Source organism: Xenopus laevis, chromosome 6S (assembly GCF_017654675.1).
Source record: "Xenopus laevis strain J_2021 chromosome 6S, Xenopus_laevis_v10.1, whole genome shotgun sequence".
Classification (NCBI taxonomy): Eukaryota; Metazoa; Chordata; class Amphibia; order Anura; family Pipidae; genus Xenopus; species Xenopus laevis.
The window spans coordinates 70,507,991-70,532,797 of NC_054382.1; the positions used below are offsets into that span (position 1 = coordinate 70,507,991).

Consider the following 24,807-nt stretch of genomic DNA (forward strand, 5'->3'; position numbering starts at 1 on the left):
ACAACTTCTTATGGGGCTTTAAAGATTGAATTGCATAAATGGGTTATGGAGTGTCGTATGTGCCCTTCAAATGGCTAAGGATGACAAATATAAAGCACCAGGTATTGAAAATTTTATTGCGTCAGCAATAAATGTACCCGCTTCTTGAATAGGTTTGACCTATGTTTGCGGCAGAGAACAAAGATTTCACAGAAGCTGCCGCAAGGCCTTGAAGAAAAAGGGATGTCATTCCAATCATTCATCATAAAACAAAGAAGGATTCATAACTATGACCTGGGAAATATTGGGAATATGGATGAAACACCTATGACTTTTGATCTACCAAGCAACAGAACTGTGGCAAGTTTAGGAGACAAAACTATTTTCCTCAGAACCACAGGAAATGAAAAAAAATCATTTCACAGTCGTTCTGTCATGTTTGGCTAATGGAACCAAGCTGCGGCCTGTCATTATTTTTAAAAGAAAGACCTTGCCTAAAAAGGTAAAATTCCCACCAAAAATTACAGTGCGTGCACATGTTAAAGGCTGGATGGATGCAGACGGAACAAAAAAAATGGCTGGAAGAAATTTGGAATGGACGACCAGGAGCAGCCTTAAAAAAGAAACTATCATTGCTAGTTTGGGATATGTTCAGAGCCCACACATCTGATGACATAAAACAATTGACAAAGTCTTCTCAAGTTACTTTGGCTGTTATTCCAGTGGGTTTACATCTGTATTGCAGCCCCTTGATGTGTCTTTAAATAAACCTTTCAAAGACCATGTGCGAAATATCTGGCATGAATAGATGTTATCTGGTCAAGCTAAACTGACAAAAGCTGGAAATCTAACGAAGCATCGAATTAATAGCAAAGTGGGTTTGAGATGCATGGGAAGATATTCCAGAGGACATGGTGCAACACGCCTTCCAGAAATGTGGCATTAGTAATTCTATGGATGGCAGTGAAGACTGCTCTTTGTATGAGAATGACAGCAGTGATGGTGATGCCTGCGAAATCAATGATGATGATGACAATGTCTATGCTGACATCCTCACACCAGCTGAAATTGAAGCTCTGTTTGGACAAACAGATGAGGAGGAATACAGCTTTGAAGGATTTTAACTTTTTGTGTTTTAACTTGTTTGCTGATTGAGCTCAGGTGGTTGTACTTTTAAGGTATCATTGTTGATACCATATTGACCCTTTCTCCACTTACAGAGTTACGGTAGTTTACAGTTTTTATTTGAAATAAAACCATATTCAAAAACATTTAACCCACTCATGCCTCAATTTTTGATTATTGAAACTGACCAGTAGCTGCTGCATTTCTCACCCTAGGCTTATACGCGAGTCAATACGTTTTCCCAGTTTTTGTAGGTAAAATTAGGTATTGGCTTATACTCGGGTCGGCTTATACTCAAATATATACGGTACATTCAACTAGGGATTTTTTAAGGATGTTGTGTTTCAAGCTGCCTGTTTACCCAAAAGTTTAAACCTCTCCCATCTAACCAAAGCACTGTTTTGATGTACAACTAGTAATGCATAATTTTAACATGACCCAAAGACACTGATCCTGATCATTTACTGGCCAGTACTCATCACTTTTGTACTATTCTCGTTGTTGGCTCATCTTCATTTACTTAGCTGCACAATGCACTGGATGATTCTTTTTCAGCAGATGAAATTCTCAAACATGTTCCAAGCATCAATAAACCACTTGATATCCATGGTACAAAGATATCAGTTGTGATCATCTGCCAAACAACCATATACTGACAACAGAATAATAACAGTATAATGGGAGCAGAGAAAAGCACTAACAAATTTAGGAATTGTGAAAAACAAACACAAATTGGGGCTTCTTGCAGCAGATGCATGATGGTAAATTGGCATGAATGAAGAGTCAAAAGTGTAAGGAATTCAGAAAAAAACTAAAACAAATAAATAATGATAATGCACTGGCAAAATCCTTTTCACCTTTAAGTATAAAGTTTGTTGTTTATCTTATCGCTATTACTTTCAATTAATGTCAACAGTACAAATCAAATTTTTAATTAGTTTCTGCCAACATTAACACACTTTATATAATCTGAAACAGGTGTTAACACTCCATATATTCTGTACATTTAAACAAGTGCCTTAATATCAAATGTTAAGTGGGTATAAACTTAGTGTTGGACCGACATCCTACTGATAAAGGTACTCACTAAGCAAATAATATATCCTATTTATAGGGTTAAGAAAACAAGGTATACACAGAACATTTCTCCACTGCATTTCTGAAGAACATTTTCACAGAAAAGCCAACATTGCTCAACTTTAGTATATGTTTTTTTCCACTTGGCAGAAATAATTACAATATAAAGATACGGTTACCTGCTTCTTTCATAACTTGGATGGCGTGATGAAGTTCTACCACGTGATGGTCCCCTCCTATACTCATAATCTGACCTGTGACGGCTGCCGTCTAGTCTTCTTGACCTTTCAGAGCTTCTGGCTCTCTCTCGGCGGTCGCCATGTTTTTCAGATCGGTGCCTGTCACTATGGCTGTACTCTCTGCGACGATGATCTTCATAGTGTTTGCCTCTCTCTTGTGTTCTGTGATCAGCTTGTGACTTTTCTGTCTGGTATTGTCCGTGACTTGCATGTCTGTAGTGACCTTGAAAAGATGGTGTCGCCTGTTGATAGCTGTTAAAGCTTGGTGTTGGTTGGGGTGCTGGGGGTGGTGGAGGAAACGGTTGAGCAGGATAACCAGCAGTATATGGGGTTTGATAGGGAACATGGGGTAATGGGGGAGGCATAATTGGTGGGGGTGGCATAACTGGCGGCATCATGTAAGGATATGGACACTGTCCAACAGGAGGTACAACAGCTGAGGAATTGCCTGGGGCAGATGCAGGTGGAGCTGGGGGAAAACAGGGAGGCATTGGATAACTCTGTCTAACTGGAAAAGGGGGCCTAGGAAGACATTGGTTTATTGCACTCTGTGTTGGAGGAGTAGCAGGTGGAGGATATGACATATAATCTGGCCTGGGAGGTATAAAATTTGTATTCGGCATGTTAGAGAAAGTTGGAGGAGGAGTACTTTGTGTATCATAGCAGTACTGTCCCGAAGACTGAGGTAGCTGAGTAGGCCTTAGGTTTTGTGGTCTAAAAGTCTGCATGGGGGTTCCAGGGCCTCCTCTTCCCGAATGTAGAGACATTGTCTAAATATAAAACTTAGAATTAGAGAAAAGCTCATAAGTTTTAGACATTTGTCATTTGAGGACTATCATTTGTGCAAGAGAACAATAATATTTTCCAATTATTTATAATTAGATAAAACGTTTTTTGTGCAGTTTTCTACTTAAAACATGAAAAGCTATTCTCACATTGTAACACGAGCAATAATACATTAATGGCAGAATTGTATTATTATGAAAGGAGTAAAATAAATTGATCTTATGGGAACATTAGGCTCTGTGAAAAATCTTAAGTCTGTGGGTTAACGTAAGCGGCTGAGGTCTAGGATGCCTCAGCCTCAGTTGCATGGTCGCTTCTTGAAAGAAGGAAGAAGTATAGCTTTTACAATCCAATAGTTGAATTTGCAAGAAAATGCATAAAACCCAAAGGTGATCTAGTAAGTGTTGAACAGGAAATCAGTACCATTAGTACTGCTAGTACTAGCACCTTTTTTAGCCTCAAGTGAATGAGGAAGTGCTCATTGCTTTACCTCCAGATGACATATGCCAGTGGATAAATTACTATGAGTTGAATTAGCACATGATAATAGTTTACCAAAAAATGTGCCTTGAAATTAACTTTTAATATGACCGGTATTGATTGATTGTGGAAAAGTGTATGCCCCTTTGAATTCTCAATTCATTTGAAGAAGAAATTATTTTTATTCAATGGAACCAATAATTAAGTCTGAGTGTGAGAACCCGGCCATAGCTAAAGAACAGAGAATCTGGATCTTCACTATCCAAGTTTGGTCTTAATGAAGCAGGTAACCCTTTGGATGAAAAACTATATCACGTTTTAAGTCAGAAATACACCAATGTACTTCTGTCAAAAGGGTTGATTTATAAAAATGTGATAAATTGCACAAGTGCAGTTGTCAAAAGCAATCAATCAGCAATGTCTTTAACTAGTCTACTACAAATTGGAAAACACAAGCAAACAGCTGATTGGTTAATGCTGGCAACTACACGTGTGCAATTTTGCACATAGATAATTTGTCAATGCCTAAAATGTATGTATATTTTTATTTATATAGTGCTACTTATGCATGCAGCACTGTCCAGCAGAACAATCGATTAATGGAACACACGGGGGACATTACAATACTAAATACAAATAAAGACAGGTATAGGATCCATTTTCCAGAAAACTCCAAATTTCTGGCTCCACTTTAATCAAAAATTCAAATCTTTTAACCACAATTTCCTTTTTCTCTGTAATAATAAAACAGTACCGTGTACTTGATCCAAAGTAAGATATATTTAATCCTTATTGGAGTCAAAACTATCCTATTGGATTTAATTAATGTTTAAATCATTTTTATATCAGATTTAAGGTATGTAGAACCAAATTACAGATAGCCCTCTTATCTGAAAAAAACCCAGGTCCCAAGCATTTTTTGACAGTTACAATAACCTTTAAGAGCTTAGTGCTGAAGAGACAAAAGGAAGGAGTTTCATGTCCTGTAAAGCTTAAAATCTAAGTGGGAGGGCTATTTAGAGACATAAATAGGATACAAGTGTCATAGATAACAGTGGTCGAATGTTTGAACCATTTTTAGTTCGAATCGTTTGATTCGAAGTCAAAGTCATAGTCGAAGGAGCCAAAAAAAACATTCGAAATTCGAAGTTTTTTTTATTCGATTCCTTCATTTGAGCAAAGGAAATGGGCCCCTTAAAGATTCCCCAAATGAGCAAATCTTTCCCCCCGAAAGGCCCACCTTGGTTGGGTGATAGCGTGCTAATGTGATCACATTTCAATAGGTGATACAAAAAAAAAAAAAAAAGGTTATACAAAAAGTTAGAACGAAGACCACATCAATGAGTCGAATTGGTGCTTGATCCAACAGAAAAATCAAGCCTGTCCAATCGAGATCTGGACGATTTTTGGTCAGATATTGGTCGGGGAGGCCTGTCGAAGGACCCCATACATGGCAGAAAAGCTGCCAAATCGGCCATAAAGACCATAATTGGTCACCTTAAATTTTGGTATGCTCCCATTGACTAAAGTTTTCCGACTCCTTTATAGGAAAATGATGTGTTTCAGCATAGTGGGAAACATGCTTAAAAGAGGATATCCACCTAAAAAAAATGTTTTGGTGCAAAGAAAATTATTTTCAAACTGATCTCACACAATTATTTGCAGTCGGTGTGCTTACCCCTTTTATTATGCCACCAACAGTATGAATGTTTCGGGGGGGCAAGAACCCTCCTTTTATCAGGATACAAATACAAGTGCACAGTCACCTTTAAACATAAACAAGCCCTGCCTACTTCCCCCATAATTCCAACACAACAGGTGCAGCATTTAACCAAATGTGGATTTCCATAGTCCAATTAGTAGAAGAACTTGTTCATTTGGGGTATTTGAAAATCCTTGTGTAGTCCAAAGTCCAACAAAGATTCATAAAACATAAACCTTCTACACATATTTAAATATACATTTAAGATATAATATGAAAAATTCAATATCTTTACTAACTGCCAGTGGTGCTGTTATTTTTATCTTAACTACGTATCTATGCGTTCCCCCCGGCATTCCTTATCTCTGTGCAAAGAAAGAAAATGTCATTCAAGCAAATTTCCAGTAAATGGAAATGCTGCTGAAAGCAGTCAGTATCTTGGAGATCTTATAACGAGCTGCTTCTTTAATATTGTTTCATGAGTCAGAACTACTTGCTCAGAGAATATAAACACACAGCTATGAATTTTAAAAGCAATTACATTTGCAAATAACTTTAATTGCATGGTCTTCTAATTTAAATAAAGTGTTAATAAAGTGTATTTATTTCTATGCTGCAAACTTTTCATTCACACAATAAGTTTTGAGCAGTGTCCCGTTGTAATTGTTGACAAAGAACAGGATTATTAGGGCTCTTGCATAAAGGGGGATCTTACTGACTGTGCGGACTCAGAAGCAGGCAAGAGCCAAATATAGGTGGACTGTCCATGTGTATGAACCCTTAACCTGCATAATACCTACCAGTTGGAAGGCAGATGGGAGGTGATGGGCGAATCTGACCAGTTTGGACAAAAATTCACAAAACTGAAAATTCGTCGAAATGCATGGAAGTCTATGGGCAACAGCATTTTTTTTTGACGAGAGACAATTTGCGCAACAAAGTTTTCTAATCCATTAAAGCTTCATTTTCGTGGATAAACTTGCCGAAAAATTACGCTCATCAATACAGATGGGCAGTTCTATGGCGCTCCATTACATTGCTGTTTCGGAATTATGTCCCTCAGTGACCTTATGGAATGCTGGTATAGGTCATATTCCAGGACCACATTGGAAAACAAGTCTGAACTATTAAGGGCAGGCTATCTAGGTGCAGAACTCCATGGTGCGATGTGAAAAAACCCAGCAGGCCAGTGGGAGGCACCGAACTACAAACTACATGCATATGACACCACTGTCGGATGGGAACGCCGCGTCTTCATCCATGAGTCATGTTGTGTATAGTTTTTAGCTGCGATGTTTCCATCACTTACATTATATTCTATGCCTTCAACTGGTCGCCTGCGTTTCCTTGCAGCGCAACGCATCACATCTCGCCATACAGTTCAGCCCTAAGGGTTACACAATACTTAGGAGATTTTGTGGGTCAGATTTCCTGATCTTGCCATGCAACTGCACAAGATTTGTAGTGTCTTATGAAATCTGATCCCCCCTGTAGCTAGAATGTTAAGTCGTATCAGCATAGGCGGATTTTCAATAAGGTTAGGGTAGGCTAAGCATCCCCAAATCTGTCTGACCCCTAAAATAAAAAGAAATTATACAAAATAAAACCTTCTCCGTTGCACTATTCCTTTAATCATGGAGGGAAAGGTAAGGTCCGCCTCCAAACTCGATGCTGAAGAGATCAGTTGCACTCTGATTGGATATATGTGGTTTGTAGCTTGTCCAATCAGAGCACAGCTGACTTTACAGAAAGTGAAATGTACCAACCAGGTACAGAGTAAGCTGGGCTGGGAAAGCTTTACAGACTCAAGGCATGCAGCAGGGACACTTATATGAAGCAGCTGAAACATGTAACTGGGCATATTTGCAACTTTCATTCCACTCACAGGTACTATACGCAGAGGGGCGGGCCATGATGCAGTGTCAATCATTGGGAATCCTGCCTGGATTTCCAGGCAGCCCTTCAAAATACCGGGCTGCCTGGGTCAAAACCAGACAGATGGCAACCCAACCCACTGTGTATAACATACCATTACGCACTGTTTCCCACTGTGTATAATGTGCCAGTACCCATATTTTGAAAAAAGTGAAGTGAAGGCTCTATTAGAACACACCTCTGGTGGGGTAAAAGAAATTCTGGGTGACTGGTTCAACTATGGTCAACTTTTGCCTCTCCAAACAAAAAAAATCACCCTCTGCCTTTGCGGATCATCAAAGTTGGATGGTGTTGTTTGTGCATGCATCAACATCATTCAGTGTAGAGTCCTGCGTGGGTCCGGCCGCAATCCACAACCCAGACACGCAACCCGCATTCTTACCTGCTTGGACCGGCTACCCGACCCGCAAGTACCTTATCCGCAACCCGGACTGGCGACCCGCTGACCATCAAGGATCAGGAAGTGCTGTCATTGTGAACCGGAAGTGACATCATCCGAAGTAGGTATGGTCGGAAAAAAAGGAGTAAAACAGGAAGTGCTGTCATTGTAAACTGGAAGGGACATCATCGGAATTAGATGTGATCAGAAAAAAAAAATCGCTATTGAGAAGACCCGCACCCCGCGTCTATACCTGCACCCAGAACTTCTACCCACAGGGTACCACAGGTTTTTGCTGGTAACCCACTGCAGGACTCTAATTCAGTGCACTTCAATGGAAAAGATATTGGTGAGACACTATCAGATTTATATCTTTAGATGAAGACACTGCATGATGCTTTCCATCCATCACTATGTTGTGTTGGATGGAACATTTTATCATGCAATTTACCCATCAAATGAATGTATCAGTACCATTATATTTTGACCCAAGCAACAACTTGTTGGGTATGTTTTGACAGAAGCACATGAGTTTGGCCCTTATACTCTTGATGTTACAGATATAGAATCTGCTGCTTCAAGTTTCTTTGAATTCTATACCTACTTAGGGAATGTAACCATATAAATGACAGCCACAGTATAGCTTTTCCAATCTTGTCAATATTTACAAAATCCTCATGAAACAGAGCCGATTGCCAAGTGGATGCAAGTAACTTTTTTTAAGCAGTATGTTTAGACTTTCTCCATTTTTTTTCTCCAAAGTAATACCTATCCAATAAATGCATGACCAAGACTCAGATATTAGACAGGGCGGAAATAAAACACACAATATATAACAAAAACTGGCAGCAGGGAAAGGCACGTGGTCGGCAATTGCCTCGCTTGGAAGGTACAAATGAAGCGGAATATCAATGTTAGTAATTAAGGAGATAAAAGATCTAGTTTAGCAAACAGATGTTGCTATGTAGGCTTTATGTTCCATCACGGCTACAGAATAGTTGTCACAAAAGCTATCACTCACCAAGTATATAATCAGGCCGTCCCCGACTCAGACTCGAATGATTTCTACAAATAAAAGCTATCTCTTTCACCCTATTATTCCGCTTTTCGCGGTCCAATTCTAATTTTAACAACACAGCCCTCCTATAACCCTTTCAAATGTGCATTCGCTCACCTACTGCCGACCAACTCTCACACACTTCGTCACAGTCTCGCGAGATAGAGAAGTGACGTCACAACTACGGTCTATATTAGCGCGATGACGCGGACGCAACTGTGGACTGATGAAGAAGGAAGTGTTGTATAGTAAAGGCACAGTTACTCACACCATTCTTATCACATGAACTGCTGTTCATACGCTGTTTATTGTGTATGGCACGACAGCCAACCTGTGTTTGTCATTTCTTTCTACCCACGGTTCTTGCTTGTTTCAGGCCGCAAAAAAATATTTTTTTCTGTATTACAACAATTCATGCTGCCGCCGCCGCCGCAACATCTTGGGTACCTAGTGCCTGGGAAAACTTCATGTTTTGCTCTGCCCAGGACTCTGGTTTATGCCAACAAATTGATGATTTTTTTCATTGCTTGCCAAGTTGCCAACAATACACCCAACTGCTAGAGCATCTGTACCTAATTTTGTTTTCTTTCTGTAAACTAGGGACACAAGGGAAATCTATTACATGGATGGACTTGTTATCCAGATAGGGTTGCCACTTTTTCTGGAAAAAAATATCGGCCTTCCTATATATTTATCTTTTTTTCTTATTAATTACATTGGGAACAGCCATCATTTTTACTGGCCAGGCCGGTAAAATCCTGGCCAGATGGACACCCTATATCCAGAATGCTCAGGACCTGGGGTTTTCCGGATAAGAGGTCTTTCTGTAGTTTTGGATCTTTACACAATGTGGCAGATTTATCAAAGGTTGCGGTGATTCTTTGAATTAAAAAAATTCGAATTTCAAGCTATTTTTGTGTACCTCGACTAGGGCATAGTCCAAATTTGAATATCGAAATTTATCATGTACTGTCTCTTTAAAAATTCAACTTTGAACATTCACCATCTAAAACCTGCTGCATTGCTGTTTTAGCCTATGGGGGACCTCCTGGAACCTATTTGGAGTCAATTGGTGGAATAAATTAGATTCGAATTTGATCGAATGCGCTATTACTTCGATTCGTACGAATATGGACCTATTAGATCGAAAACTGACCTATTCGACCAAAAAAATGTTTTACTTAATTTTGGTTGGTCTTTTGGAATTTGAATTAGACGTTTTTCAAATTCGAAAGTCAACCCTTGATAAATATGCCCCTATAGTCTACTAGAAAATCATGTAAACATTAAGGGGCAGATTTATTAAAGGTCGAGGTGAATTGTCGAATTCAAAAAATTTAATTTCAAGCTATTTTTTGTGTTCTTTGACTAGGAAATAGTCCAAATCAGATTCGAATTTGAAAAAAAAAAATTCAAAATTTATCATGTACTGTCTCTTTATTAAAAACTAAAACCCTCTAAAACCTGCCGAATTGTTGTTTTAGCCTATGGGGGAACCTCCTAGAACCTATTTGGAGTCAATTGGTAGACTTTAAAAAAACTAAGGTTTTTTGGAAAAAACTTCGAATTCAATCTTTGAAAAACTTCCAATCCTACGATTCGAATTCGGCCGATTATGGACCTATTCGAACGAAAACTGACCTATTTGACCAAAAAAAAAAAAAGGTTTTTCAAATTCAACCAAATTTCAAAGTCCTAAGGGGCAGATTTATCAAAGGTCGAAGTGAAATTTCAAATTAAAATTTTTTTTAATTTCGAGCTAATTTTTGTGTACTTCGACTAGGGAATAGTCCAAACTCAATTTGAATTTGAAAAAAATGTGAAAATTCTAAATCGAAATTTATCATGTACTGTATCTTTAAAAAATCACCTTTAACCATTCGCCATCTAAAACCGGCCAAATTGCTGTTTTAGCCTATGGGGGACCTCCTAGAACCTATTTGGAGTCAATTGGTGGGACTTTTTAGGGAAAAACTTTGAATCGTACCAAAACTGACCTATCCGATGAAAAACTGTCCTATTCATCAAAAAAAAACCTTCAATTTAATTTTTTCATTTTGGTTCGTCTTTTTTAATTCGAATTTCGAAGTTTTTCAAATTCGAAATTCGCCCCTTGATAAATCTGCCCCTAAATAAACCCAATAGGCTGGTTTTGCTTCTAATAAGGATTAATTATATCTTAGTTTGGATCCATTCAAGGTACTGTTTTATTATTAAAGAGAGAAAGGAAATAATTTTTTAAAAATTTGGATAAAATGGACTCGATGGGAGACTGATTTTCTATAATTCTGAACTTTCTGGATAGCGGGTTTCCGGATAATGGACCCCATACCTGTATTAGAAAATGGACAAAATTGACCAAAGTTATTCTTTAGACATTTTTTAGTCTCAAAAGTTTATAGGCTTTTTTTTACTTTGACATCTGAGGGTCCCAGAGTGCTTTGTGCAAAATAAGACTTTTATTTTACAGTTAAGGTTGGTGGCACACGTGGATATTCAGGGAGAATAGTCGCCCAGTGACAAATCTCTTATTTGGGTGACTAATCTCCCCGAAATGCCTTCCCACCAGCTAGAATATGAATCGCCGATGGGGTGGCACTCGGAGCACTTCGTTGCCTGGCGTTGTCTCACGAGGAAACTACAAGCCATCAGACTATATAGGTATCTGTTATAGAATTATATACAGTATATATAGTTTTTTAGTGCTTTAAAGATTTGGTGGTTGCTAGAATCAGTTGCCCTAACAACAAGATAGCATTTTATGCTATTTAAATTAAGCTGGCCATACCCGAGCAGCTTTTGTTGCCACTTTGTGAAAGATAGTATTAGCTAACTCATCCATGGTTAACAATATTTGACGAGACATGTCACATCTGTTTCACCTTGACTAGAAGATTAGGGGCAGATTTATCATGGGTCGAAGTGAATTCAAGGGAATTTTCAAAGTAAGAAAATTTGAAATTCAAAGTAATCTTATGGATACTTCGACCAGCGAATAGGATACTACGACTTCGATTTGAAGTGAAATTGTTCGAATATTTGACCAATAATCGAAGTACTGTCTCTTTAAAAAAAACGACTTCAATACTTCGCCAAATTAAACCTGCCGAAGTGCTACGTTAGCCTATGGGGACCTTCTAGAGCAGTTTTCTACGTTTTTGAAGTCAAAGAAAAATCATTTGATCGATGCATGAATTCCTTCAAATCGTTCTTAAATATGCTAGTACATGGGAATAAAAAACGTGGTCGCAAAAATGTGTTTTATTGAAGGGTTTTTTCCCCCCAAATTGTGTTTTGTTTTTTTTTTCCTGAAACTGAAAAATTTGCAGCTATACTGAATGTCCTCTAGGAACAGTTAAGTGTACAAATATATTGTATGTGCAAAATAAAAAATGTTTCTAATATAGTTAAGTTAGCCTAAAATGTAATGTATAAAGGCTGGAGTGACTGAATGTCTTAACTAATAGCCAAAACCCAACTTCTTGCTTTTCAGGTCTCTATCTCTGAGTTAGTCAGTGACTTGAGGGGGGCTACATAGCACATAACTGTTCAGTGAGTTTGCAATTGATCCTCAGCATTCAGCTCAGATTCAAAAGCAAACAGTTATGGCCCCCTTAAGTCACTGATTGGTTACTGCCTGGTAACCATTCAGTGGAAACCAAGTGAGCTGCAAAGCAGGAAGTAGTTTTCTGGCTATTATGTTAGATATCCAGTCACTCCAGTATTTATACATTACATTTTTGCCTAACTAACTATATTAGAAAAAATATTTTGCACATACTATCTATTTACCCAGTTTTTATTTCTACCCTGAACAATTCCTTTAAAGTATAGGGTAATAACAGAATAGCTGAATTAATATGTAAATTGATAAAAGTTTGCTTATTAGAGTGTGATATATTCAAATACTCATATATAGAGAGAAATCATCATTAAACATTGACTTTAAGTACTGTTTGCAGTTGATGATGTTTATCAATCTCCCAGTACCTACAGGCCCGGATTTGCGGCAAGGCCGCATAGGCCCGGGCCTAGGGCGGCAAAAAAATAGGGGCGGCATGCCGCCCAGCCGCATTATGGGGACGCGTGCGTCCCCATTCATTTACAGCAGCTGCGCCGGCGTTTTTTCGCCGGCGCGCTGGGAATGGGAGGTGAGGTGGGCGCTAGGACCGCGCGGCCGCCTGGTCGGACCGCGCGGCCGCCTGGTCGGACCGCGCGGCCTAGGGGCGCGCCTCATTTAAATCCGGCGCTGAGTACCTATAATAAAACACACTTGGTCATGGGCGATTAAAGGACAAGAAAATCCAAATAAAAGTCTTATCGTAACATTGTCTTAAAGGGGTTGTTAACTTTCCAAACACTTATTTTCAGTCCTTATGTGTTTTGATTGCTCATTAGAATTAATTCAATTGCATTCCATGTTGTATGTTTGACCATTTTTCCAGAATTCAAGCTAAATGTTCCTGTCCTGTGGAGTTTCAGTGTGACAACTCAGTAGTCCAGGTGCAGACTCTGAACTGTTACAGTTTGCTACATTAGTTGATACATTTCTCAGTAGCATCTGTGTGAATGTTAGCAACTATTGTATCATTTATAACAGCTACCATTAACTAAACTCAGGGTTTAATATAAAATTTCAATATTAGAGAAAAGGTCACAAATAGAGAGCATATGAACAACTTTAAAAAAACTTTAATTCTGGTGAAATATCTGAAAACTGAATGAAAAAAATGTTGGACGGTGAACAACCCCTTTAATTATGTTGTAAACACCATTCAAGACCAATTCATATCAGTAAGGTGATGTAAGTGAAACCCTGCCATTCCACCGGCCTGGGGCCAAGTTTATGCATAAAGGAGTGTTTCCACAGCATCTTCCTAATGAAGTCCTTTTTCTCTCCTTCTCTGATGACATTCACTGTTTATTGGAATGGTTGCGGCACTTTCCTTTTCTTCCCTTCTGGTCCTTCATTTTGCTCAAATTCTCCACGTATGGTGAAAGGAAAAAAGGGAAAAAAGTAAACACACGTTTTCTGTTGTGTGGTACCCTTAAAGAGATAGTGACACCTGAATTCTAATTTTGCAATAAAAATATTTACTGATGATTTTACGTTACCTATCTGATCCCCCATGTTTCTCTATGATGGGGCTGCCATATTTGTGCAGCAGTGGTCTGTTAGCATTAGAAACTCTAAGGGGCAAATTTACTAAAGGGCGAAGTGGCGCTAGAGAAAATTCGCCAGCGTTAAGTCATTTTGCCACTTCGCCGATTTACTAACGGGTGCTGGCATAAATTCGCTAGCGAAGTGGACCTACTCTAGCGCTACTTTGCACCCTTACGCCAGGCGAAGTTGAACTCTGACGAAGGTACGTAACTAGGCTAATTCACTAAGTTGCGGATTTTCGTGAACGTTACCTCTTGCACCAGACTTTACTTTGTCACCTCAGACCAGGCGAAGTGCAATAGAGTAAATAGGACTTGGTTAAAAAAAAAGTTGACATTTTTTCTAAGTCCCAAAAAACTCTGGCGTCTTTTACTTTTTTAAGGGTGATAGACTGAAAAAGATCATAAATTTTTTTGTGGGGTACTCTACTTTCCCCATACATTTCCTAACATATGGCACCTAAACTATACAGTGGGCACATGGATAGGGCAAAATGACAACTCTATTTTATTTTATTAAGCTTTCCCAGGCTTGTGTAGTGTAATGTATTTGCTGCTACATATACGTCCATTGTACTTTAACTTGGCGCCATATGCAAATTTGCTATCGCTAGCATAATTTAGAACCGCTGATCGTAACATCGCAAACGATCGGAAACTTGTGCGCAACTTCGGATCTTCATGAATTTGAGCAGCCCTGGCGAATCTACGCCTGGCGAAGTGTGGCAAACCAACACTGGTGCAACTTCGAAGGTAAGTAAATTTGCCCCTAACTGACAGGTTTAGAAGGGACAGTCAGGTTGGCAAAACAGCAGGTTTGGGAACTTCAAGTAACAAATACTTACAAAAGCAGACCTATTAGCGAAAAACTGTCAACATGACCCATAGCTAATTTTATGTTTACATTAATATTTTGAAAAGTTGTTTTTTAGTGTCAGTATCACTTTATTAAAGACTTAATGTACCCTACATGCTTTAGATTGTACTTACAGTGCAACTGAGTGTTGTAGTTCAACACAGTCACAGTAGCTGTAGCTTCTAATCACTGCAGAATACAGAGTGCAATTGGGAGTTATAGTTACACACAGTCATAACAGTGGTAATTGCAGTCTCCAGCCACAGCAAAGTTATACATACAATGTGACTCTATATACTGTATGTATGGGCGCTGGGTTTCATTTGGAGGGGTTGAGCTTTTTTCAACCCAACTTAACTATGTAACTCAAAATCAAAGTTCAGAAATGCTTGTCTCTAATGAATGTTTTTTTCCAACCTAAGTTGTATGTTTAAAGGGGATGTAAAGGCAAAAAATAAAATCCCATTTTCCTTTCTTTAATGAAAAAGAAATCTATCTCCAATATACTTTAATTAAAAAATGTAATTATAAGAAACCTGACAGCATGCAGTGCAATTCCCCCTTCGTTTTACTTGCTCTGACTGCTTTATATAGGAAACTTCAGACGCTCCCTAACTGCTCTGCAGGGAAACAATCACACCTTCAAACAGCAGGGGAGAGTTTCGAATGGCAGGAGGGAGGGGAGCCCAACTTACTCCGCAGAACTTGAGCAGCTTTGTTTGTTTAACGGATTGTAGCGTGGTAATGGCGGAGCTCACCCTAGTGCCGAGATACAGGCACGAAACGCGTTAGTTTGCACCCCACTGCTGTAAATTGTATATGTGTGTGCTTTAATAAAAGCCGTATTGATATTATAAACGTCTTCCCCTGTTGGATCAGCGCTCGCTAATGCGAGGTAGATGTTACATAGTACAAGCCGGTTGAGAAGGTGGCAGGAGCAGCGACAGGAGGGGAACGTCTTCCCCTCTTGGATCAGCGCTCGCTAATGCGAGGTAGATGTTACATAGCTTTGTTTCTTTCCCTGTAGAGCAGCCGCCGACCGTGTAGAGATTTGTATCCACAGACCCAGTGCAGTCTGTATCAGTCATGCTGTATCGGCTTCTATGGCAGAAATTATTTGACTTGTGCTGTTTTGATAATTTATGACAATCACTTAACTTAACCTCCCATCAGCAGCCCAGACCACACTAAGCATGTGCATGGTCTTGGTCTTGCAGAGATTTTTAACCTAGTTACAAGATGATGACCTCCTGTGGCCATCTTTGAAAACATAAATCATTTGTTTTATCGGGCTTCTGGTGCAGTAAGTTCATGTTTATGTTTATTATACAAAATACAGCATTTCTGGCATTATTCTATTTTAGACTTTAGTTCCCCTTTAAATGAACGATTTTGCTTTAATGTTTCTGTCCTCGTTAAGTATCACAATGAGCAATGAACAAACTCAGGGGTAAATTTATCAAAGAGTGAAGTTCCGCCACTAGAGTGAAATTCCGCAGCACACAATTCATTTCTATGGGATTTTGAAAGGCATATTTATCAATGGGTGAAATTAAAAAGTTCACCCTTTGATAAACACGCATTTAAAAATCCCATAGAAATGAATGGAAAGTGGCGGAATTTCACTCTAGTGGCAGAACTTCACTATTAACTTCACTCTTTGATAAAAAATACCCCTCAGTGTCTACGAAAATACAATTTACCAGTACATACATACAATGGCAAGTACAGGAAATGAATGCTTGCTGTGAAAAAGAGTGCCTGCCGAGGACAATGTGGCTGTTTAGGGTGCTATTTACTTATACTGATGTGCTATAAGGTTAAAATTGCATGGTAAACACATACTAGGCATCTTTATGTTCTTTCACCAAACAGGTTATGATAAAATGTAAGAGATTACTCAATTGTTTTTTTTTAAATAAAGGGTTAATTATTAAATCACAATATAAGCATGTCATAGGTATAGCCCTATCCCTTCCAGATGATCCTTTGACACGTCGCTGGTAGACATCTACAAACCTTCTCTGATTTCATGGGATTACAGTCCACCCAAATAGCCTGTTTTTGGATTGGAATAGTCATTGACTAATGAATTCTTTAAAAATTCGCTTCAGGATTAGATTATTGTCTCTCCTGGCTGAGAAAATGACTTTGCTTTCTAATTTGCACATTGTTCATGCAGTAAAACTCCACATGTGTACTTGGTACTGAAGGGGACATACTGTATTCACACTGAAACAATTCAATCGAACATTTCTTTTCCAATTTGCTTTTTACAATATACATTCATTTTTTTATATACAGACACATATATAGTTTTTTTTATATAATTAGCAGGTGGTGTACTCTTAATTTCATGAATATGTAACAGTAATAACCCTGTTAATTTCATGAATATGTGCCAGTAATAAGCCTTTTTACTGATGCTAAGGATTTTTACTGACTCTTCTCTGCTTAGTTCTATTTATGACAATGATGTTATATCTAATATACAATATCTGTAGATATCAGATAATAAATAAATTGCAGAATACCATTGTGAGCAATTTTACATCATGTTGTCTATTGTTTTTTAATAATGGAATTTTTTTTTGTTATTTCTTGCACTAATCTACACTCTACTCCCTGATCCCTACAGTGCAATGAGATGCTCTCTGTATACTGATTTTTAAAAAATAGATATACATGTATTTTATTTACAAACAAAATGCCACAAATTAATAGAAAGCCCTGTTACTGGTCAGAACCAATTTCCAACAACCTTTAGATCCACAATTTTATGCCACACCTCCAGAGGGATTCAAGTCCCCAAATTCATCACTTCACAATGGAATAAGGAGAGGGGGGTGTGGCATAAAATTATGGATCTAAAAGTTGTTGAAAATTGGTTCTGACCAGTTAAGGAAGGTCTAGAATCATGCTGTGGGCATAAGAGTGGGGGCAAAATATTCCCTCTAATACACCATCATGATTTCCTTAAAATTTTTGGAATTGGGACTGTCTGTGTAAAACAAAATACATGTATATTTATTTTTGGTTTTTCAGATTTTTTACACAAGTTTAATTGAATTAACTCATGTAAAAAGGGGAATTATATTTCCCTTTTATGTTATATCAAGATGTTGATGTTGACACAGGGAGGCCCATTTATCATAACTCAAATTTGTGAGGTTTAGTTTTTCTTTCTACTTCGAATAAATTCACAATTTAAAAAACTTGAATGTTTGCTTATTTGATGAAAAAAATCTGAATGTAAAAACTCAGTTGAATACAGTCGTGAAAAAAACTGAAATATGCTTAAAAAACTCAAATAGATGCTTTTACAAACTTGAAAACTCGAATTAAACCTTGAAAACTCACGTTTAAAAAATGGCTTGAATTTTGCCTTGGACACTTCCCATAAACTCATCAGCTTTTAGATGTGGATGTATTTTACAGTGTATATTTTTCTTTTGCTAAATAAATACCCGGTATTTTAGTTTAATATAATTATTTGTGCGTTTATGTGCAAAAAAAAATTGAATCATGGCAAAAATTCAAACCTTTATAAATCACCCCTTAGAGTCTGTAAAAAAACAGGGGCATATTTATGATGCTGTGTAAAAAAATAATACACCTTGAAATGTTTACACGTTTTTTCTTAGAGTGACTTTTGCATGAAACAATGTAAAATAATGGCAGCTAATCTGGCGTTCGCATGGCCTAAAATTACACACCTTGATAAATTCACCATTTATTTTACACAGCTTTTTACACTAGTTTTTTTTAATGAATTTCCTTTTACACAGCATAATAAATATGCTAACCTTGAGGTGTGCATCTCTGTATAATGAAAGTGTTTTGAGATAAATCTTAAAATGTAGCGTCCTCTTAGTTTGACACCTGCTTGCCAATTAATACTGCAAAGAAAATTGGTTGCAAGGCATGTTATTTCTTTATTTTCCCTTTATGCTTTAGTTGTTACATTTAATACATATCCCATCCCCCCAATATGTTTTGCCTAGTGTTTTCACAGTTAAAAAAAAAATACATCATTACTTTTACCTCCCGCTGCCAATCCCTTTCTAAACAAAACATAGCTTTCCATACTATGTAATATCACCACTGTTTAGATTGTTACCTTTAGAGTTATACATTGGTTTTACCCTCCAACCCTACTGAGTTAATCTTGTGGAAGCGTTAATGATTTTCCTTTGCTAGAAACCCTCCCTATGTATATCATACAGGGAGCAGTGATTTTGCAGCAGGAGGTTGTGAAACTAGAGCGGAAACAGCAGTAAAAGGAATCAGCGTGAAAGTGCACTTTTTACATTATACTTTCTCTCTGCAGGTCCTGCCCTTTATTTATCATGCTATGGGGTCAAAACACCTGCCTGTCAGCAACATTTGCTTTATTCACCTTGATTCTCATCCAGATCTCCTCATACCAGTGAATATGCCAGCAGGTATCCTTGCTTAGGTAATGCATAGAAATGATTCTCTTAAAATATTTGCTCTTATTTGCCTTGATATATTTTTTCCAGGAAATGTTTTGACACAGGTAATGTGGTATTGCCTAAATTTATACTGACACGTCAATATATATATATATATATATATACACACAAATACAAGAGGTCCTCTGCACTCAACCCACAATATATATATATATATATATAGGCACAAAAAGCTGAAGCACACCAGGACTTTCTTCAAAAAGATAAAGCATTTATTACATCAACGTTTCGGCCCTCGCATGGAGCCTTTATCAAGATACAAACTTGCACAAGTGAAAGCTTTTTAAAGACTCACCCAGCTAACACCCACCGCCCAAACACACCCACAATGCAGGTGGACGAAATAATCAATTAGTGAACAACATTTTCTTTAGTGTGGCTAGATTTCATACCAGATGCAATCTGAAAGACAAAATGTATAATACCTTAAGTGCTAAAAGGTTATAACATATATACATATGCAGAAAGTGCTGAATAATATATATTAAAATCTCATAAAAATTCAATTAAAATAGTTTCTTTAAATTTTAAGGTGGGAAGGCCGTGTCCCTTAGATCATAGATCTTCAATTAAAAGGGCCATAGAAACCGGTAAATCCGATCTACCATTACCTAAACATTTCCTATTAAAGGGACACGGCCTTCCCACCTTAAAATTTATGGGCATAGACTTGGTACCTGAACCTAATAGGGGTGGTGACTGGGACCGGTTGCTACTTCAAAAAGAGGTTTACTGGATTAGAACATTAGATACTGTAGCTCCACGTGGTTTAAACGAATATTGTTCCTTTTCCCCTTTTTTGGATAAGAGATAACAGGCTCAGGTTTAACTTGAATATTAATAAGATTCGGAATTAAATATTTTCTGCATACAGTTCATTAGCATTCTTTGTTTTTATATTTAACATAAAGAAACTTTTTTAATTGAATTTTTATGAGATTTTAATATATATTATTCAGCACTTTCTGCATATGTATATATGTTATAACCTTTAAGCACTAAAGGTATTATACATTTTGTCTTTCAGATTGCATCTGGAATGAAATATAGCCACACTAAAGAAAATGTTGTTCACTAATTGATTATTTCGTCCACCTGCATTGTGGGTGTGTTTGGGCGGTGGGTGTTAGCTGGGTGAGTCTTTAAAAAGCTTTCACTTGTGCAAGTTTGTATCTTGATAAAGGCTCCATGCGAGGGCCGAAACGTTGATGTAATAAATGCTTTATCTTTTTGAAGAAAATCCTGGTGTGCTTCAGCTTTTTCTGCCTTTGAATATTTGATTTCTGAATTGCACCCAGGTATGTAACTTTTGAAGTGTGTGCTAAAGCCTTTCACAGCATATATATATTCATATAGTCCATAGTGATGCCAGCAGTCTCGAAAACATATATTTACTTGCCTGGGTGTATATCTGCAGTGGTATTATTCAAACGAAATGAAGTCAGCACACACAGGCCTTAGGGTAGAAAAAATAAAAATTATATTTATCTCAGTCTCTCAGTAATTTATATAATTTTTCTTTTTTGTACCCTAAGACCTGTATGTGAGGACTTAGATTCATTTTTAAAAACATTAAGCGGGGATGCAATGAGGCTGTGACCACAAAATTCATACAGACAAATGCAAGTCCTCTGCACTTAACCCATTAACAATATCAGTAAAAACAGTGTCACAACCTAGATTAGTTATGTAATGGTGATAGTGAGAGGCTGAAGAAGGAAGTAAAAATTCAAACCAGTATATGAAGATAGCAGTCCAAGAGACTTGGAGGAAGATACACTTCCTATCTCCCAAAGCAGCACCAGTTACTAATGGGCGGCACCCACCTTATCTAAGCGAAGAAACCTTGGTTTGTTAGGGGCGAGGGCTCCCAGCAGTCTTTTTGAAATTTAGGACATATAGTGGAATTTAATGTTACAACTCCCATATTAGGGTGTCACATAGGGTGGCAATAATGACCAAGTAATAGGTCTCAGTCCAGTTATGTCCTGATGCCATTTTTTTGTTATAAATTGCTTGTGGGACCTGTGAATATAATTTTTTCAGTCAAAATGAACATGTTGATATAAGGTCCACATGGCAGTGGTCATTTCACATGCATGTGCCCTCTATATATCTCATAAAAATGGGGACCTGCACAATGTTCCTGTCCAATAATGTGTATGTCGAACTGAGACCCAGGTGGGAGTTTTTTTTTTAACAATTTGCTGATTTTTGAGTTTTGGGAGCGGTTATGTACTGGTTGATATGAGTAGAGAAAATAAAGAAGAATGTTGAATCATGTAAAATAGGAGACGTTAATTATATAAGTACTAAAAGTTTTTTTTCATGAAGTAATTTAACCTATGTCGTATTGCTTATTATATGAAACTCAAATATCTCACCCTTTGGTATTCGCATGTGACCTCCAAAAGTCACACTCAAAAGTTACAAGCCCTATAAGAAGGATAATGTTAGGTAATGGAGCATAGGAAATAAGTTCATTCAAAGGGCTTAGCTTCAAATCCAAATTTTATTATAAGCCATTATATTGCAAGACTACAGACTATACAGACTATAGACAGGTGGTACTCAATCAACTAAATGATAATTCATTGTACACAAAATTACATGGTAATCACACTGCCAAGTTCAAACAACACATAGATAGAATCCTTCAACAATCTTTTAACCATGCTCATATCTCTCTCCACACTAACATTTTGACACAGGATTACCCTATCTGTCCAATTGTATATACTTTACCTAAAATTCACAAGGACCCCGTGCACTAACCTAGCAGATCGAGTGCCAGTGCTAGTGATTCTGTGCTTCAACCAGGGCCGGAACTAGGGGTAGGCAGAGTAGGCACGTGCCTAGGGCGCAAAGCTGGGGGGGGCGCCAGGCACGTACCTGCTCTGACGCCTACCCCATTGTCCGGTCCTGTCTTTCGCCGACTGCCACAGATAATTTCTTGTGATAGCGCTTCTGCGCATGTGCGTCCAAGCGCAGTTTCGCGAATGCGCGTCCGAGCGCAGTTTCGCGCATACGCACTCAGCCGGCGCCGTTTGCCTAGGGCGCCTGGCTGGGTTGGCCCGGTTCTGGCTTCAACTAGAGGCCAAATATATTGATTATTACTTACAACCCATCGTACAGTTGATGTCTACTTACATCAGTTATTTCTTGGATAAATTACAAAACTTCCCCTACCACCAGGCACCAAACTTGCCATGATGGATGTAAGATCTCGTTATACAGTAATACCCACAGATTTAGGCATTGAGACAGTAGACAGTATGCCAACACATTACACATCCAGACGCAGACGACCCTGTACTGAATTCCTTACAATTTTACAATTGTGCCTTATTAAATAATTATTTCAAATGTAAATAATAATAATCAACAAATATGGCCACTGGTTGAATCAGAGAACCCCTACCAAGGGTTTTCCTTCCCACCACTGTGTGTTTAATTTGGCACTGTTTGGTGGGTTTATTCACTTTGAGAAAGGCCTGAGTACAGGCCAAAATGTCTCCACAACAAAAAACTTAAGATGCTTCACACTTAGGGGCAGATATATCAAAGGTAGAATATTGATGGTTAATTAACGCTCGATATTCGACTGCCGAATTAAAATCCTTCGACTTCGAATATCGAAGTCAAAGGATTTTGCGCAATTCGTTCGATCGAACGATCGAAGGAATAATCATTCGATCGAACGATTAAATCCTTCGAATCTAACGGTTAAATCCTTCAAATCGAACGATTCGAAGAATTTTAATCCATTCCCCATAGGCTAACATTGGCCTCGGTAGGTTTTAGGTGGTGAACTAGGGGGTCGAAGAAATTTTTAAAAAGACAGTACTTCGATTATCGAATAGTCGAATAGTCGAACGTTTTTTAGTTTGAATCGTTCGATTCGAAGGTCGTAGACGAAGGTCGAAGTAGCCAATTCGATGGTCGAAGTAGCCAAAAAAAACATTCGAAATTCGAACTATTTTTCCTCTATTCCTTCACTCGAACTTAGTGAATGGGCCCCTAAGACTAAGGCCATACTCTGCCTGCCCTAATCTCCCTGTGTGTGCCATACTTTGCCTGCCCTATGCTCCCTGTGTGTGCCATACTCTGCCTGCCTTAATCACCCTGTGTTTGCCATACTCTGTCTGCCCAAATCTCCCTGTGTATGCCATACTCTGTCTGCCCTATGCTCCCTGTGTGCCATACTCTGTCTGCCCTATGCTCCCTGTGTGTGCCATATTCTGCCTGCCCTATGCTCCCTGTGTGTGCCATACTCTGACTGCCCTATGCCCCCTTTGTGTGCCATTCTCTGCCTTCCCTATGCTCCCTGTGTGTGCCATATTTTGCCTGCCCTAATTTACCTGTGTGTGCCATACTCTGCATGTCCTATGCTCCCTGTGTGTGCCATACTCTGCCTGCCCTATGCTCCCTGTGTGTGTGTCATACTCTGCCTGCCCTATGCTCCCTGTATGTATCATACTTTGCTTGCATTATGCTCATTGCATGTGCCATACCCTGCCTGCCCTATGCTCCCTGTGTGTGCCATACTCTGCCTGCCCTAATATCCCTGTGTATGCCATACTCTGTCTGCCCTATGCTCCCTGTGTGCCATACTCTGTCTGCCCTATGCTCCCTGTGTGTGCCATATTCTGCCTGCCCTATGCTCCCTGTGTGTGCCATACTCTGCCTGCCCTATGCTCCCTGTGTGTGCCATACTCTGACTGCCCTATGCCCCCTTTGTGTGCCATTCTCTGCCTTCCCTGCCATATTTTGCCTGCCCTAATTTACCTGTGTGTGCCATACTCTGCCTGCCCTATGCTCCCTGTGTGTGTGTCATACTCTGCCTGCCCTATGCTCCCTGTATGTATCATACTTTGCCTGCATTATGCTCATTGCGTGTGCCATACCCTGCCTGCCCTATGCTCCCTGTGTGTGCCATACCCTGCTTGCCCTACACTACATGTGGGACATGAGCCTGGTAGGGTTTGTTCTGGGGGTTTGTTAGCATTTGGCAATTGTTGTTAGGTGCCCCTAAGGTGTTTAATTATGTGCTGGGGGTCAGAGCTGTGTTATCCACAGGGGAGTAGGAGGCATATGGATTTAAGGGTATGTTTTAACATGACTTAAATTGTTCACTTATGGTAACAAGGGTGTGCTTTACAGTGGGTGTGGTTTACAATGGGTGTAGTTTAAAAGGGGAGTTGTCAACACTGACCATTATCTGCCCTCCACCACGTAGGCCAGAAAAATTCCATCCCTCGGTACCACAGAAGTTGGACAGCACTGTATAGAACATAGTGCAATGTCTACAACTGGCATGTACCAAACAAGGTACAAAGATATTATATGAGTGATGTCTGAGATAAACAGTAAGTAAAGGGGGTGAGTGTGTTTCCAACACTAACTTTGAATATAAAGCCACGCTTCAACCCTGTGGGTGGCATGATAGACTTGGACACTTTCTATAAGTTAGTTGTATATTTACACCATCCCCGTGTGGGTTTCTTCATGTTACGTCAGTTTCCTCGCACAC

General features: G+C 38.7%; 1 protein-coding gene across 3 annotated transcripts in view; it reads right to left on the bottom strand.

Annotated features, from left to right (window-relative positions):
• drosha.S (drosha ribonuclease type III S homeolog) overlaps positions 1-9,003 on the bottom strand; it is a 144,727-nt gene extending 135,724 nt beyond the window's left edge. Inside the window, exons 1-3 of one of the 3 annotated variants that reach the window (XM_041567650.1) lie at positions 8,825-8,897; positions 8,724-8,790; positions 2,361-3,190 (exon numbers count right to left, since the gene is read on the bottom strand). In XM_041567650.1, coding sequence (XP_041423584.1) covers positions 2,361-3,187 — 827 coding nt within the window. In that variant the 5' untranslated portion in view covers positions 3,188-3,190; positions 8,724-8,790; positions 8,825-8,897. Of the gene's footprint in view, positions 1-2,360; positions 3,191-7,705; positions 7,770-8,723; positions 8,791-8,824 lie in introns of those variants that run through there. The other 2 variants (XM_041567651.1, XM_041567652.1) reach the window with 2 other exon arrangements.
• Positions 9,004-24,807: the final 15,804 nt, after the last annotated feature.